Raw genomic sequence first — 18,191 nt, forward strand, 5'->3', positions numbered from 1 at the left:
GCCAAAGCACCTGGGTATACATGGCCCCCTGGGAGGCATACTAATGGCGCACTATTGTATATACTAATGGCGCATCTGGGGTGCGCCATTAGTATACCAGATACTAATGGCGCACCAGTGGTGCGCCCTTAGTAAAATATACTAATGGCGTGCTACTAATGGCGCACCACTAATGCGCCATTAATGGCCAGATTAGGTGCGCCATTAGTAGGCCTTTTTCTAGTAGTGTAGGGTCTATTATGTATGCCATGCTGTGTACCAGACCTGATGTAAACCTTGCTGTAAGTTTGGTAGGAAGGTACCAAAGTAATCCCGGCATGGAACACTGGACAGCGGTCAAGAATATCCTGAAGTACCTGAAGAGGACTAAGGATATGTTTCTCATATATGGAGGTGACGAAGAGCTCGTTGTAAAGGGTTACGTCGACGCTAGCTTCGACACAGATCTGGATGACTCGAAGTCACAGACCGGATACGTGTATATTTTGAATGGAGGGGCAGTAAGCTGGTGCAGTTGCAAGCAATGCGTCGTGGCGGGATCTACATGTGAAGCGGAGTACATGGAGGCCTCAGAGGTAGCGCAAGAAGCAATCTGGATGAAGGAGTTCATTACTGACCTAGGGGTGATTCCCAATGCGTCGGGCCCGATGACTCTCTTCTATGACAACACTGGAGCTATTGCCCTTGCCAAGGAGCCCAGGTTTCACAGGAAGACCAGGCATATCAAGCGTCGCTTCAACTCCATTCGTGAAAGTGTTCAAAATGGAGACATAGATATTTGTAAAGTACATATAGACCTGAATGTAGCAGATCCGTTGACTAAACCTCTCCCTAGAGCAAAACATGATCAACACCAGAACTCTATGGGTGTTTGATTCATCACAATGTAACTAGATTATTGACTCTAGTGCAAGTGGGAGACTGTTGGAAATATGCCCTAGAGGCAATAATAAAATGGTTATTATTATATTTCCTTGTTCATGATAATTGTCTATTGTTCATGCTATAATTGTGTTATCCAGAAATCGTAATACATGTGTGAATACATAGACCACAACATGTCCCTAGTGAGCCTCCAGTTGACTAGCTCGTTGATCAACAGATAGTCATGGTTTCCTGACTATGGACATTGGATGTCATCGATAACGGGATCACATCATTAGGAGAATGATGTGATGGACAAGACCCAATCCTAAGCATAGCACAAAGATCGTGTAGTTCGTTTGCTAGAGCTTTTCCAATGTCAAGTATCATTTCCTTAGACCATGAGATCGTGCAACTCCCGGATGCCGTAGGAGTGCTTTGGGTGTACCAAACGTCACAACGTAACTGGGTGACTATAAAGGTGAACTACGGGTATCTCCGAAAGTGTCTGTTGGGTTGGCACGGATCAAGACTGGGATTTGTCACTCCGTATGACGGAGAGGTATCTCTGGGCCCACTCGGTAATGCATCATCATAATGAGCTCAATGTGACCAAGTGTATGGTCACGGGATCATGCATTACGGTACGAGTAAAGTGACTTGCCGGTAACGAGATTGAACGAGGTATTGGGATACCGACGATCGAATCTCGGGCAAGTAACGTACCGATTGACAAAGGGAATTGTATACGGGATTGATTGAATCCTCGACATCGTGGTTCATCCGATGAGATCATCGTGGAACATGTGGGAGCCAACATGGGTATCCAGATCCCGCTGTTGGTTATTGACCGGAGAGTCGTCTCGGTCATGTCTGCATGTCTCCCGAACCCGTAGGGTCTACACACTTAAGGTTCGGTGACGCTAGGGTTGTAGAGATATTAGTATGCGGAAACCCGAAAGTTGTTCGGAGTCCCGGATGAGATCCTGGACGTCACGAGGAGTTCCGGAATGGTCCGGAGGTGAAGAATTATATATAGGAAGTCCAGTTTCGGCCACCGGGAAAGTTTCGGGGGTTATCGGTATTGTACCGGGACCACCGAAAGGGTCCCGGGGGTCCACCGGGTGGGGCCACCTATCCTGGAGGGACCCATGGGCTGAAGTGGGAGGGGAACCAGCCCCTGGTGGGCTGGTGCGCCCCCATGGGCCTCCCCCTGCGCCTAGGGTTGGAAACCCTGGGGGTGGGGGCGCCCCACCTGACTTGGGGGGGGGGGAGTTCCCCCCCCCTTGGCCGCGCCCCCCATGTAGATGGGATCCCAGGGCCGGCGCCCCCCAGGGGGCCTATATAAAGGGGGAGGGAGGGCAGCAATACCCTAGCCCCTGGCGCCTCCCTCTCCCTCCCGCTTGCGCTTGGTGAAGCCCTGCCGGGATCCCCGCTACTTCCACCACCACGCCGTCGTGCTGCTGGATCTCCATCAACCTCTCCTTCCCCCTTGCTGGATCAAGAAGGAGGAGACGTCGCTGCTCCGTATGTGTGTTGAACGCGGAGGTGCCGTCCGTTCGGCGCTCGGTCATCGGTGATTTGGATCACGGCGAGTACGACTCCATCAACCCCGTTCACTTGAACGCTTCCGCTCGCGATCTACAAGGGTATGTAGATGCACTCCTTCCTTCTCGTTGCTAGTAAACTCCATAGATGGATCTTGGTGATGCGTAGAAAATTTTAAAATTCTGCAACGATCCCCAACAAGGATCTTGTGGATTAACATGCGTAGAAGATGGCCGCTGCCCAAGGATGATGCTCTTATCGATAACGGGAAGGAATGGCTCTTGTTCCTTCTCAACTCTTGCTCAGAGGCGGGCGCAGACATGGTGATTTTGTTGATTTGGAGGATATGGCAGATCCGTAATGACATATACCATGGTAATGAAGCCCCACACGTGCTGGCCTCGGTAGAGTTCTTGGATAGCTACTATAAATCTATCAACCTGGTGGGCAAGTTCACAGTGGAGGAGATTGTTAAAGGCAAAATGCCCGTGGGGGCCCCTGTGCCGCCGGGCCAAAAATCTTTAGCGACTACCTAGCCGTGGCCGGCACTGCCGCAAGGTTCTGTGGCCCTGTCCGTCGATGGTTCGTTCCATCCGGGGGATGGCTCTGCGGCGGCTGGGATGGTCCTAAGAAACCACGAAGGGGTGATTTTATTTACAGCGTACAGATATATCTTTCACTGCAATGACTCTCTGGAGGCGGAGCTACATGCGATGATGCAAGGCATGGCGCTGGCTATTGAGCATTTCGATGCTCCGGTCATACTGCAGTCGGATTCCTCTGAAGCGTTGTTATGCCTGTCTACGGATGCGCTCCAACGTTCAGCTTATGGCCACTTAGTATTGGAGATCCAGTACTTATTTGGTAATAGGGAGTTTGTTTCTCAGAAACTTAATCGTTCTCAGAATAGAGTCGCCGATCGTTTGGCAAACTATAGCCGTACGGAGCGAGCTACTGTGGTCTGACTTCGCTCAGTTCCTCCTTGTATTGAGGATGTATGGCCTCTCGACTGTAACTCTATGATTTTACAATAAAACTCCCTTTACCCTCGCAAAAAAAAAAGACGAGCGGTTGAATTTTCACATCGAACGGTTGTAAACTCAAGGGCCTTAGGGGGTGTTTGGTTCAGGGACTTTTTAGTCCCAGAGACTAGAAAAAGTCCCTAGGAAGCAAACGGGAGGGACTTTTTCTACAGGGACTAGAAAAAGACTCTACTAGAGAGTCTTTTTTGATTAGTCCCTGGGACTAGAAAAAGTCCTAGGACTTCTGAACCAAACACCCCCTTATTCTTAAGGCCGGGCAAGCGCCTCCGCTCTAAAAAAAAAGCTCCATGTGTATGTAGCACATAGACATGTGCATGCTCATAAATTTTTCAGATGCCTCTCGGGAGCATGTGCTCTCGGGCGCATGAGCATGCGCATGCGCAGATATTTTGCATATCCGGTTGTGACCGCCGACACCCACGAGTTTCGAGAAAGTACACGGCAGTCCCATCCATCCCTTTCCCCGTTCACTGCCACTGCCTCCGCCCGTCTGACGACTCGCGACGGCCGCACCTGCCGGCGGCCGGCCAACGGCGAGGCGCCGCCGCCGCCGCCGCAAGGTATCCGTCCATCCCGCCCCGTCCTCTCCACCACCGCCACGCCGTCCTGACGATCCTCCGCCTCGCACCGCAGCGCCGCCGGAATGCCTCCAGGGAAGAGGCACGGGAGCGCGCCGCCGCCGGTGCGCGGCGCGGACCGCATCGGCGCGCTCCCGGACCCCATCCTGCAGCACGTCCTCTCCTTCCTCCCGGCGCAGGCGGCCGTGCGGACGTGCGTGCTGGCCCGGCGCTGGCGCCACCTCTGGAGATCCACCAGGGGCCTGCGCTTCGTGGGCCTCGACGGCGCGGACGCCGTCCAGGGCCTCCGCAAGTTCATGGACCACCTGCTGGTCCTGCGCGACCGCGCCGCCGACCTGGACGCCGTCGAGATCAGGTTCGACCGGTTCTCGGTGGCCGACGACGAGGCCTACGTGAACCTCTGGACCCGCTTCGCCGTCACGAGCAAGGTCCGCGACCTCACCGTCCACATCGGCGCCTCCTCGTACCTCGACCTCGACAACCTGCCCCTCGTCTCCCAGCACCTGCGGGTCATGAACCTCGACGGCCTAAGCCTGCAGCAGAAATTTCTTGATCTCGCCGGCTGCCCGGCGCTGGAGGTTCTGAATATGCAGCATTGCGACATCAGTGTTGGTAGGATATCGTCCCGTTCCCTGAAGCATTTGAGCCTCAGAAGCTGCCGCTCCAACTCCAATTGCTGGGTCCATGTCTCTGCCCCGGGCCTTGCCTCTCTGGTGCTGGTTAGATTCGGGGGCACAACCCCTTTTCTTGAGAACATGGCGCTGCTGGAGACCGCGCGGCTTGATCTTAGCGATGACTTCGATGTCTGTTTCGATTACGACTCCGATGAGAATTCTGTTCCTTTCAATAAAGATGACAGTGGCGATTCTGTGCTCCTGGCTGCTCTCTCAGGTGCTAAACATCTGGAGCTGGTATCTGCATTTCAAAATGTATGGTGCTACTACTCTTCAACTCCTTCTGTTATCCCCTTTTTCTTGTGGTGCACTATCTGCAATGTTGCTAGGAGCCTAGGAAATAACCGGATTGCATACACATCACCATCCATTGGTTTACATGTGCCTTAGATCATCAATTTGCGTACGTTCTGGTTAAGGATTGCTTGATTTGTTTATATTTTTCTTTCCAGTTCGTTTTCAGAAGAGATTTGAGGCAGTGCCCTACATTCAGCAAGTTAAAGACTGTATTACTCAGTGAGGACTGGTCTGAGGCTCCTGACTTGGATGCACTAGCTTGCGTTCTGAAACACTCACCAGTTCTAGAGAAGCTCACTCTTCAACTCTTTACCAACAAGGTATAAATCTTCGAAATGGACAATTAATTGCTACACTGTTGAGGTTATTATCGATTATTCATCTCTGTTAGTGTTCCTGCTTGCCACAGGGACCAAAACAAGAAATGAAAATGAAAGGAAGCTACAGTTCAGCGGAGAGATCGGCTGCAATATCAGAGCACCTTAAAGTAGTTGAAGTCCAGTGTAATGTGGTCAATCAGGGAGTTTTCAAAGTTTTGAAGTTCCTCTGTGCATTTAATATACGTAAGCTAACTGATGGCACTTTCCATACTCTTTATGTTCTGAAATTAGCTTTCGTATGTGGGAATGAAACTGTGAAAGCAAGCAGTGAAGAATAAACTCCTGAATTGTGTTGGAAGAACAGTTTGTAGGGGTACCAAATTATTTCAGGCATGGGAAAACTAATGACACTTTCCATACTCTTTATGTTCTGAATTAGCACAAAGAAAAAACAATATTATCCATTTTGTCGGCAAAGGAGGCTGTAGTTTATCTGTGTTGCATAAACAGTGGCTGTAAAACGACATGTGTACTTGTTGATTGGTTCTAGTCTCTTTTGGGCACTAGCGCAAATATTTGAATCAATTAATTCAGAGTAGGGATATAGTATCTTCACATGTTGATTAGCTTCGAAGTCTGAACATTAATACATATTTTGACTCGTTTTGTTTTAAAACATTAACTGCAGCATGATATCTCCTTACATTATATAAACATTGTGGCAGCTGTATGATGCTCCTGCATTATAGTTTTGCTTGTGCTTCCTCTCTCTGCTCCTGGGAAGTCGTCACTGTTTACATAACATTTCTAAGAAGTCTGTACATCACATGTCTACTAGTGTATGCGATGATTCCTTGCTTCACTTTCCCTTTGCGATAAAAACTGCTTATGACATTTTATGCATTCGCATTTGGGAGCTGTTTAGATAGATGTTTTCTTAGTTCCTAAAAAAAGATGTTTTCTTGTTATATTGTCAGATTAAGCTAGAAATGGCAGTAACAAATATAAACAAAGTTTTTCCTCTAATTCATCTCAAGATAAGTTGCGCCGGGTAAACTGAAGTGAATGTCTTACAATCTTACTGAAGTCTCTGTTCCAGTATCTTCCTTTTCATCGTCATGAAAGTGTAACTGAGCATTTTACTTGTGCATATACATCAGACTCTAACTTTATCTTTTCATTGATATGCAGGATTCAGTTTTGAGTAGGGGTGAGAAGATGTGGGGTGTCAGTTGATCTGCCATCCCTTTGCTATTCAGAAATGCGATGCTGAATAAGTACTCCTATACACATTGTGACAAGGTTTCCATCTTCTTCTTTTTTGCATGTGTGTCTGATACCAGTTCTGTCAGTTTGTTCTAGCCAAAAGAGACGAGAATAATGTTGCACATGAGATTGCTGCTTTTGTTCGTAGAACCAGGAGCTGGAGCTGTTTGGAGCTCTGCCGTTCCTGATCATACATATAGCTCATGTAATCAACACTGATTGTAACTATCTTGTCACTTGTACTGAATAAATATCTCTTTCGGCCCTAAAAAAACAATTCTACCCAGGAACGGTGTACATCACACATATTGTTAGAGCGGATCAAGTAGACTTGTACACGTATTGTGCTGTTGTCCATATCGAATGCGTACAAGTCTACTTGGCCCGCTCTAACAAATATATCCAGATCCATGAAGCACAAAGAAACAATCCATGTCAGTACAATACATTCTGGAAGCATGGTCTTCACAAAAGACCAATCACAGTTGAGAACAAGAATCATGTTGCACACACTGATGCAGAAGATCTATGTTATCTAGTTCGGGCTGAAAAGTATCCAGTAGAACAAGTGGCAGCGCTCTGGGATTCGAGGCTGGGCACGCCGGAGGCCCGCAACGCTATTATCCAGCTCAGACTGCGACGGCCGCGGTGTGTGGCGAAGGTCTTGGCACCATTTGTGGTCATGCTTGAGATAAGGCGTGAAAATTGCAGGTGAGATGCAAGTTTGTGGATGTGATGCCTCTGTAAAAGGGTTTTAAACCCCTGGGACCTGAGCTGAGCACCCAACATTCCAACTCACGCTTCAGAGCTCACGCACTGCAGCACCTGGCAAAGACGCATGCAAGAAGAAAGGCTGCCGTTTTGTGCGACCTGGACGAGCAAAGGTGCCTACTCTTATCCTCCTGTTCTGATTAGTAAACATTTTTGGCTTCTGTCTTGCTGTTGGGCTTGTCTTCGTCGTTACTGTCGTGTGTGAGGTAGTATTAAATAGTACTGTACTTCACAAATTTTAACCTCTGTGCACTAATCTGTGTTTTGATTTTCGGTTTGAGCTTTTTTTCGCCCTAGGCCGAGATGGCCGAATTTCGGCTGTTTTCAAAAATTTCGGCTGAAATTTGACCAAATTTTGACTGCAATTTGACTTAAATTTGACCAAAATTTACCAACTTTGACCAGTTTCGGCCTAAAGGTACTTTCCGCCCCAGGATAGCGAAATTTACCAACTTTGACCAATGTCATCCAACAACTTCATCGGTCAAATTCCAAGTTCTCTTGGTAGGCTTGGGATGTTGAGTTATCTAAACCTTCAGACAAACAAGCTCGAGACCAAGGATAGCGAAAGCTGGGAATTCATAGGGGCCTTAAGCAACTGTAGTTACCTGCAGACTCTCGGACTAGGTGAAAATAGGTTACAAGGAGCTATACCAACTTCTATTGGTAAGATGTCACCCGAACTTCAACTGCTAGGGCTGGAAGCAAACGAACTGTCAGGTGCCTTAACATATCTAGATTTATCTAACAACATGCTCGAGGGCCCGATTGAAGGGTGGGTTGGAAAGCTGAAACGTCTAAACGTTATAGCTCTTGGCGGGAATAGTTTCACTGGCCCAATGCCTCCTCTATTGGTAGTCTTACTAAGTTAGTAGAGATCTATATAGCAGAAAACGAGCTTTGAGGTCGGGTACCACCTAGTATGGGTAACCTTACCATGCTCACGAAGTTGAACCTTAGTTATAACGACCTACAGGGTAACATTCCTAGAGAGATTTTCCACATCACCTCTGCACTGACAGAATGTATATTATCCTACAACAATTTACATGGCACAATACCGACAGAGGTCGGTAATCTTAAACAACTCGTTTCACTGCATCTCTCATCCAACAAACTTTCTGGGGAAGTTCCTGGTGCTTTGGGTGAATGTCAAGAGCTGCAGATCATCCAAATGGACCAAAATATTCTCACAGGGAGTATTCCACAGTCTTTGAGCAATCTGAAGAGCTTAGTGGTGCTCAACATTTCACATAACAGTTTGTCCGGAACCATTCCGACACCACTAAGTGATATGCAATATCTCGAACAGTTGGATCTCTCGTACAACCAACTGCACGGGGAAATACCACAAAATGGAGTATTTGATATTTGGGTGACTTTGGCATTGCAAACCTCGTGTGTAACTCAAACTCAACATCAGTTGGACATTCCAGTTCAGCCTCAACTTCAGATAGCCCAATCGGATTGAAGGGAACTATAGGATATATTGCCCCAGGTATTGTTCATCACCACATCATATATTTGTTTAAGGCTTCATGCATGTTTGGCCAATTTAGATTTATATGACACTAACCAGATTCGTTTCATATGTTTCCAGAGTATGCTCAAACTGGCCAAGCATCAACCAATGGGGATGTTTTCAGTTTTGGAATAGTTCTTCTAGAGATGTTGATAGGTAAAAGACCAACAGACCCTATGTTTGACAACGAACTCAACATTGTCAATTTCGCAGAGAGGAACTCCCCAGATCAGATATTAGAAATCATTGATGCTCACCTACAAGAAGAATGCAAGGGATTCATTGGTGCATCAGCGGAAGCAGGAGACTTGGTATATCAGTGCTTGGTGTCCCTTGTGCAAGTAGCTCTATCTTGCACGCGTCTGTCTCCAAGAGAGCGAATGAACATGAGAGAAGTAGCCATGAAGTTGCACGCAGCCAGAACATCATATATATGTTGGAGCAACCAAGCGAGAGCAAGTTATGCCACGCTAGAGTGATTTGGTAATTGACATCGAACTTGTCAGGATTTAACTCGCGTTATTTGCAACATGTGCCATCGAGTTTGTATAAATGAATCGGTATGAATGAATTAAGGTAATTATTTCAAATTAGCTAGTATCAGTTTCAATGATCGTGACATGTTACCTGATCACACAACCATACGAATCTTGTCTTCTTCCTAATAAAACTTGACACAACCATATTCGCCGTTCGTCCCAAGAGCACCCTTCACTTGCCCAGAACCCACCATTCGACGGCGCGCCGGTACGGGTACCCCAACCTATGCGCGAAGGTGGGCTCACACTCACCTCCGCTCCGACAGAGCCCCTCTTCCTCGGTCAGATCGGCGAGGTTGTTCGGCCCGAACGTGGCGCCTCCACGGGAGAGCATGTTGGCCCTCTCGGCGTTCTTGCAATGGCGTTTGAACTCCCTGTACGGCATAGCCTTCTCCTCTTCGCTCTTGTACCTGCGCTCATACTTGACCATCCACTCCTCGAACCTCGCCTTCATGGCCGCCTCCTTCTCCAAGTCCTGCTCCTCCAGCGTCGCCGCATCCTTATCGGTTAGCTCCCAACCTGTGAGCAAGACAAGGTTCGTCTAGTCATATGATAAGGTAATGTGTGACAAGAATTGAAGGAAAAGAACACTGAGGTCCGGTCATTTCCTACCTGAAGATTCAGATATTGGTTGCTTTCTGTGTTTTCTGAGATACAGCTTTGCTCCGATCAAGGCGGCAGATAAGGCACCCACCGCCGCGACGCTGGCACGCAGCTTGTTGCTGCCTCCCATGGGAAAACTGCAAGGGTTGTTAACTTGTTTAAAAGCAGGAAGCAACATCAATCAAACAAAACTAATGGTAGAACTAGATTGCTTTATTTCAATCGCACTGTCGCTGAGAGCTTCAAGCAGCAATTCGTCGCGCCAAGATCTAGTAGGAGTATCTAATTGGACAACGGCTAGGCTAGGTCGAGAACGGAGAAGATCCAATCTGTTGTTGGTCAATAAGATTAATTTGGGGCGAAAGTAAAATTGGATCTACCGGGCAGAGAAGCCAGATCCCCGGGCACCGTCCGCATGGTTCCCCTGCAGATAGATCGAGGAGAGGACAGAATCAGTCAGCCACGCGGGCGCAGATGCGGGGGGGAGAATGAGAAAGAAGAAGAAGACGACGGCGTACGGAGCGGTGGAGGAGCCGCCTCGCTGGTCCTCCTCCGCGGATCCGGCGTGAGGAGAGCCTCCCCGCGGCGAGGAATCTAAGCGGCGACATGTTTGCACGCTCCGATATCGCTCTCAGCTGGCCAAATGGGCCGGGCTAATCAGGCCGGCCCATGAGCACGCCGGCATGGCCCGCCATGGGTCACGCACGACACGGGCTAAACGGGCCGTGCTTGGGCTGCTAACCTAAGCACGCGGGTTGGCACGTCACGGCCCGATTACGGTTTTTTCTATGCATCTCTATATGGCCCAACAAGTAAAAATAGGCTAAAAACGCCCAGTGCGTCAAATAGCAGACGAACTAGCGGGCCTGGCGTGCCGATGGGCCGGCCCGATTAGTAGATGGGCCATGCCTGGCTGCGACCTCCCGCCCGTGGGCCGCCATGGCCCGGTCCGGCTATTAGTCGGGTCATCGCGAGCCGGGCCGGCCCGTTTGGCCATGTATGTTCTTATGAGTAAATTAATAATAAAAAAAATCATATTTGTGGACCCTAAATCAAAAAAGCATCATAGTTTTTTTAAACCCGTTATCATTGTACTTACAATTTGCTAAAAACGTTGAACGCCCAATTAGAGCGTTTTAAGTGAAACCTAAAGTCTGGCCGGCACTGTCAGGTGCCATGTGGCCTAGGTCGAGATGGCGCCTGTCACTTTCCATTGCGGTGTCTACGTAATAGACGGACCAAGTCGAACCCAACCTGTTCGGCCATTTCGCTCTTCCACTAGCTCTTTTCCTCGCACCGGTAAGTCTCTTTCATTCCTCCGTCGTCCCAGCCGTCCGGAGCCACAACAGCCATGGTTTCCTTGAACTACGGCAAGACGAGCGACGAGTCTCTGCCCCCCTCCCCCCCCCCCCTCTCGACTACCTATGACTCCCGAGCCCATGCGAGTTTCTCTCTCAATTAGGGTTAGTTTTTTTTATTTGAGGCTGGATTCCACCTATTTGATTTTGGATTTGTGGCTCTCCTTTCAGTGAACTATTGTAGATCCCAAAGACCATTGTGGACACAGAATGGTGCGGCATTGTTGCTAGTGGTAGGATGTGCAAACATAAGACGTCAGTAGAGAGGGGAGTTGTATTTGAAAGCACCAACACCGGTTGTAGGTTTTATGGGTGCGCTGAGGAGATTAGGCCATCTACACCGTTAGGTGCAATTCTGGGCCAAATCAAGTAAATTAGCTAGCCTTGAGGCCAAAGAAGTCCTCGGGTGCCCTGGCTTTTTCGTTACACACTATAGACAACATCTCTGTTCTTTCTAATTGATGTAGCGCCTGCTAGTGTTGGAAGGAGAGACTCTAATACGTACACTAAGAGAATTTATTTATTTATCTTCTATTTTTTGCGGGGATATTTATCTTCTATTAGCGCCAACTCAAGCGCTGAGCGTTGGAGAAGGCCTTAGGAGCTCTCTGTGCAAACCCTATTCTACCGTCATAGCAAAGAACGGGGGGATAAATCGCACATGGGGCATGGTGATGGGCAGGTCATTTTAGAGTTGCTGCCAAATTTGTTTTTCGTTGTTCTATCAGTTTTTGGGGGTTTTGTTATTTTTTCATTGCTTTTCTTTCTATTTTTTCTTTTTGTTCCATTTATATGTTTTATGTTTCAATTTTCCCGTAATACATGAAAAATTACAAAATATATAATTTTTTAATTCATTAAAATAGTTTTAGTTTCATTTACAAAAGAAAAACAAACTACTCCTCTTGATGTGTTCAGAGCGAAGTACTAACAGGCACAGAAACTGCAGGAATATCTTTTATTCATTTCATCTGTATGGTATGACACGACCTTTTTTTGCTCCCTATTTCGTTGGAACTGAGGCCTCTGTCTACCGGCCCGAAAGGAGGGTCTCATGGTTGTAAACTAGCATATATCTTGCACCGAGTGAACCTTTCTTCAGTCACAAGAATGTTTTCTAAAATCATTGAACGTTTTTAGATGTGTGAAAAAATTAAAATTTAAAAAAAATTCTAAAGGGTTTATTTTTTAATTAAACCATATTTTAAATAATTTTAAATATTTTCACATTTTTTTAAAAATAACTTTTTTTAGACAAACTCGCAAAGCTTTATTATTGACCCGTCACGCTTACAGGGACGAAAGAAAGTTCGCCCGGGTGGCCTAACCAAACATGGCGACCGGTCCCAAGAGTTAAAACATGCTTTGCTAGTTTGTGTGCCTCGACATTCGAGGTTCTAAACTCATGTCTAAATAAACAGGAAATAAAACTACTAGAATGCTCCTTGATCTCCTGCACTACTGCACCATAAGCCGAAGATGTTCCTCGCTGGATCGCTTCAACCGCTGACTTGCAATCAGAGGCGACTTGAATTTTTTGGATATATAGATCGTCCGCTAGGGCTAGGGACTCTCTAATGGCAAGGCTTTCCAGAATCTCCGGCTGGTCAATGTTTCTGAACACAACGGTGTTAGAAATATGCCCTAGAGGCAATAATAAATTGGTTATTATTATATTTCCTTGTTCATGATAATCGTTTATTATCCATGCTAAAATTGTATTGATAGGAAACTCAGATACATGTGTGGATACATAGACAACACCATGTCCCTAGTAAGCCTCTAGTTGACTAGCTCGTTGATCAATAGATGGTTACGGTTTCCTGACCATGGACATTGAATGTCGTTGATAACGGGATCACATCACTAGGAGAATGATGTGATGGACAAGACCCAATCCTAAGCCTAGCACAAGATCGTGTAGTTCGTTTGCTAAGAGCTTTTCTAATGTCAAGGATCATTTCCTTAGACCATGAGATTGTGCAACTCCCGGATACCGTAGGAATGCTTTGGGTGTACCAAACGTCACAACGTAACTGGGTGGCTATAAAGGTGCACTACAGGTATCTCCGAAAGTGTCTGTTGGGTTGGCACGAATCGAGACTGGGATTTGTCACTCCGTGTAAACGGAGAGGTATCTCTGGGCCCACTCGGTAGGACATCATCATAATGTGCACAATGTGACCAAGGAGTTGATCACGGGATGATGTGTTACGGAACGAGTAAAGAGACTTGCCGGTAACGAGATTGAACAAGGTATCGGGATACCGACGATCGAATCTCGGGCAAGTACTATATCGGTAGACAAAGGGAATTGTATACGGGATTGATTGAATCCCCGACATCGTGGTTCATCCGATGAGATCATCGTGGAACATGTGGGAGCCAACATGGGTATCTAGATCCCGCTGTTGGTTATTGGCCGGAGAACGTCTCGGTCATGTCTGCATGGTTCCCGAACCCGTAGGGTCTACACACTTAAGGTTCGATGACGCTAGGGTTATAGGGAATAGATATACGTGGTTACCGAATTTTGTTCGGAGTCCCGGATGAGATCCCGGACGTCACGAGGAGTTCCGGAATGGTCCGGAGGTAAAGATTTATATATGGGAAGTCCCGTTTTGGCCACCGGAAGAGTTTCGGGCGTCACCGGTAATGTACCGGGACCACCGGAAGGGTCCGGGGGTCCACCGGGAGGGGCCACCAGCCCCAGATACCTACGTGGGCCAATAGTGGGAAGGGACCAGCCCCTAGGTGGGCTGGGGCGCCTCCCACCAAGGCCCAAGGCGCCCTCAAGAGGAGAGGGGGCAAACCCTAGGAGCAGATGGGCCCTAAGGCCCACCCTAGGTGCGCCCCCCTCTCTCCCCCTTGGCCGCCACCCAGATGGGATCTGGGGGCTGCCGCCACCCTAGGGAGGGAACCCTAGGTGGGGGCGCAGCCCCTCCTCTTTCCCTATATATACTTGAGGTATGGGGTTGCCCAACACATGATTTGCTCTCCCTCTTGGCGCAGCCCTACCTCTCTCCCTCCTCGTCTCTCGTAGTGCTTGGCGAAGCCCTGCTGGAGTACCGCGCTCCTCCATCACCACCATGCCATTGTGCTGCTGCTGGACGGAGTCTTCCCCAACCTCTCCCTCTCTCCTCGCTGGATCAAGGCATGGGAGACGTCACCGGGCTGCACGTGTGTTGAACGCGGAGGCACCGTTCTTCGGTGCTTAGATCGGAATCAACCGCGATCTGAATCGCTACGAGTACGACTCCTTCATCCGCATTCTTGCAACGCTTCCGCTTCACGATCTACAAGGGTATGTAGATGCACTCCCCTTCCCCTCGTTGCTAGATTACTCCATAGATTGATCTTGATGATGCGTAGAAAATTTTGAATTTCAGCTACGTTCCCCAACAGTGGCATCATGAGCTAGGTCTATGCGTAGTTTCTATGCATGAGTAGAACACAAAGTAGTTGTGGGCGTCGATTTTGTCAATTTACTTGCCGTTACTAGTCTTATCTTGATTCGGTGGCATCGTGGGATGAAGCGGCCCGGACCGACCTTACACGTACACTTACGTGAGACAGGTTCCACCGACTGACATGCACTAATTGCATAAGGTGGCTAGCGGGTGTCTGTCTCTCCCACTTTAGTCGGATCGGATTCGATGAAAAGGGTCCTTATGAAGGGTAAATAGCAATTGGCATATCACCGTTGTGGCTTTTGCGTAGGTAAGAAACGTTCTTGCTAGAATCCCATAGCAGCCACGTAAAACATGCAACAACAATTAGAGGACGTCTAACTTGTTTTTGCAGGGTATGCTATGTGATGTGATATGGCCAAAAGGATGTGATGAATGATATATGTGATGTATGAGATTGATCATGTTCTTGTAATAGGAATCACGACTTGCATGTCGATGAGTATGACAACCGGCAGGAGCCATAGGAGTTGTCTTAATTTATTGTATGACCTGCGTGTCAATGAAAACGCCATGTAATCACTTTACTTTATTGCTAACCGTTAGCCATAGTAGTAGAAGTAATAGTTGGCGAGATAACTTCATGAAGACACGACGATGGAGATCATGGTGTCATGCCGGTGACGAAGGTGATCATGCCGCGCCTCGAAGATGGAGATCAAAGGCGCAAGATGATATTGGGCATATCACGTCACTTTATGATTTGCATGTGATGTTTGTCATGTTTACATCTTATTTGCTTAGAACGACGGTAGCATAAATAAGATGATCCCTCACTAAAATTTCAAGAGACGTGTTCCCCCTAACTGTGCACCGTTGCGAAGGTTCGTTGTTTCGAAGCACCACGTGATGATCGGGTGTGATAGATTCTAACGTTCGAATACAACGGATGTTGACGAGCCTAGCATGTACAGACATGGCCTCGGAACACATGCGAAACACTTAGGTTGACTTGACGAGCCTAGCATGTACAGACATGGCCTCGGAACACAAGAGATCGAAAGGTCGAACATGAGTCGTATAGTAGATGCGATCAACATGGAGATGTTCACCGATGATGACTAGTCCGTCTCACGTGATGATCGGACACGGCCTAGTTTGACTTGGATCATGTATCACTTAGATGACTAGAGGGATGTCTATCTGAGTGGGAGTTCATTAAATAATCAGATGAACTTAATTATCATGAACATAGTCAAAAGGTATTTGCAAATTATGTCATAGCTTACGCTTTAGTTCTACTGTTTAAGATATGTTCCTAGAGAAAATTTAGTTGAAAGTTGATAGTAGCAATTATGCGGACTGGGTCCGTGAACTGAGGATTGTCCTCATTGCTGCACAGAAGGCTTATGTCCTTAATGCACCGCTCGGTGTGCTGAACCTCAGCGTCGTCTGTAGATGTTGTGAAACATCTGGCATACACGTTTTGATGACTACGTGATATTTCAGTGCGTAATGCTAACGGTTTAGAATTGTGGCACCAAAGACGTTTTGAAACGTCACAGAACATATGAGATGTTCTGAAGACTGAAATTGGGATTTCAGACTAGTGCCCACGTCAAGAGGTATGAGACCCCTGACAAGTTTCTTAAACCTGCAAACTAAGGGAGAAAAGCTCAACCGTTGAGCATGTGCTCAGATTGTCTAAGTACTACAATCGCTTGAATCGAGTGGGAGTTAATCTTCCAGATGAGATAGTGATGGTTCTCCATAGTCACTGCCACCAAGCTATTAGAGCTTCGTGATGAACTATAACATATCAGGGATAGACATGATGATCCTTGAGCAACTCGCGATGTTTGACACCGCAAAAGTAGAAATCAAGTAGGAGCATCAATTGTTGATGGTTAGTAAAACCACTAGTTTCAAGAAGGGCAAGGGAAGGAAGGGATACTTCATGAAACGGCAAATCAGTTGCTGCTCTAGTGAAGAAACCCAAGGTTGAACCCAAACCCGAGACTAAGTGCTTCTGTAATGAGGGGAACGGTCACTAAAGCAAAACTACCCTAGATACTTGGTAGATGAGAAGGCAGGCAAGGTCGACAGAAGTATATTGGATATACATTATATGAATGTGTACTTTACTAGTACTCCTAGCAGCACCAGGGTATTAGATACCGGTTCGGTTGCTAAGTGTTAGTAACTCGAAATAAAAGGCTACGGAATAAACGGAGACTAGCTAAAGGTGAGATGACGATATGTGTTGGAAGTGTTTCCAAGGTTGATGTGATCAAGCATCCCATGCTCCCTCTACCATCGAGATTGGTGTTAAACCTAAATAATTGTTATTTGGTGTTTGCGTTGAGCATAGACATGATTGGATTATGTTTATCGCAATACGGTTATTCATTTAAGGAGAATAATGGTTACTCTGTCTATTTGAATAATACCTTCAATGGTCTTGCACCTAAAATGAATGGTTTATTGAATCTCGATCGTAGTGATACACATGTTCATGCCAAAAGATATAAGATAATAATGATAGTACCACATACTTGTGGCACTGCCACTTGAGTCATATTGATATAAAACACATGAAGAAGCTCCACGTTGATGGATCTTTGGACTCACTCGTTTTTGAAAAGATTGAGACATGTGAACCATGTCTATTAGTATATATGCATGAAGAAAGTCCATACAGATGGATCGTTTGGACTCACTTGATTTTGAATCACTTGAGACATGCAAATCATACCACATGGGCAAGATGACTGAAAGGCCTCGTTTTCAGTAAGATGGAACAAGAAAGCAACCTGTTGGAAGTAATACATTTGATGTGTGCAGTCCAATGAGTACTGAGGCACGCAGTGGATATCGTTATGTTCTTACTTCACAGATGATTTGAGTAGATGCTAAGAATATTTACTTGATGAAACACAAGTCTGAATTATTGAAAGGTTCAAGTAATTTCAGAGTGAAGTTGAAGATCGTCGTGACAAGAGGATAAAATGTCTATGATATGATCATAGAGATATCTAAGTTACGAGTTTGGCACACAATTAAGACATTGTGGAAAGTGTTTCACAATTAATACCGCCTGGAACACCACAGTGTGATGGTGTGTCCGAACATCATAACTGCACCCTATTGGATATGGTGCATACCATGATGTCTCTTATCGAATTACCACCATCGTTTATGGGTTAGGCATTAGAGACAACCGCATTCACTTTAAAAAGGGGCACCACGCAATTCCGTTGAGACGACACCGTTTAGAGAAACCTAAGTTGTCGTTTCTTAAAAGTTTGGGGCTGCGATGCTTATGTGAAAAAGTTTCAGGCTGATAAGCTCGAACCCAAAGCGGATAAATGCATCTTCATAGAATACCCAAAACAGTT

At 46.8% G+C, this 18,191-nt stretch overlaps 2 protein-coding genes across 3 annotated transcripts; one reads left to right on the top strand and one right to left on the bottom strand.

The window, feature by feature from the left end:
- Positions 1-3,833: 3,833 nt before the first annotated feature.
- LOC109766455 (MEIOTIC F-BOX protein MOF) lies at positions 3,834-6,867 on the top strand. Of its 2 annotated transcripts, XM_020325228.4 has the most exons (5): positions 3,834-4,015; positions 4,089-4,962; positions 5,160-5,324; positions 5,414-5,567; positions 6,516-6,867. In XM_020325228.4, exons 2-5 carry the CDS (start codon positions 4,099-4,101, stop codon positions 6,530-6,532), a joined length of 1,200 nt encoding a protein of 399 aa, XP_020180817.1. In that variant the 5' UTR covers positions 3,834-4,015; positions 4,089-4,098; the 3' UTR covers positions 6,533-6,867. The 2 variants fall into 2 exon arrangements, with proteins under 2 accessions (XP_020180817.1, XP_045085587.1); XM_045229652.2 differs by having other exon boundaries at positions 3,886-4,962.
- A 2,579-nt stretch (positions 6,868-9,446) lies between these two features.
- Positions 9,447-10,664, bottom strand: LOC109766484 (uncharacterized). The gene is made up of 4 exons (XM_020325264.3): positions 10,544-10,664; positions 10,406-10,449; positions 10,035-10,162; positions 9,447-9,941 (listed from the first exon to the last, which is right to left on the bottom strand). The coding sequence occupies exons 1-4, from the start codon at positions 10,631-10,633 to the stop codon at positions 9,595-9,597; spliced, it is 609 nt and encodes a 202-aa protein (XP_020180853.1). The 5' UTR covers positions 10,634-10,664; the 3' UTR covers positions 9,447-9,594.
- Positions 10,665-18,191: the final 7,527 nt, after the last annotated feature.

Source organism: Aegilops tauschii, chromosome 6, assembly GCF_002575655.3.
Source record: "Aegilops tauschii subsp. strangulata cultivar AL8/78 chromosome 6, Aet v6.0, whole genome shotgun sequence".
NCBI lineage: Eukaryota > Viridiplantae > Streptophyta > Magnoliopsida > Poales > Poaceae > Aegilops > Aegilops tauschii.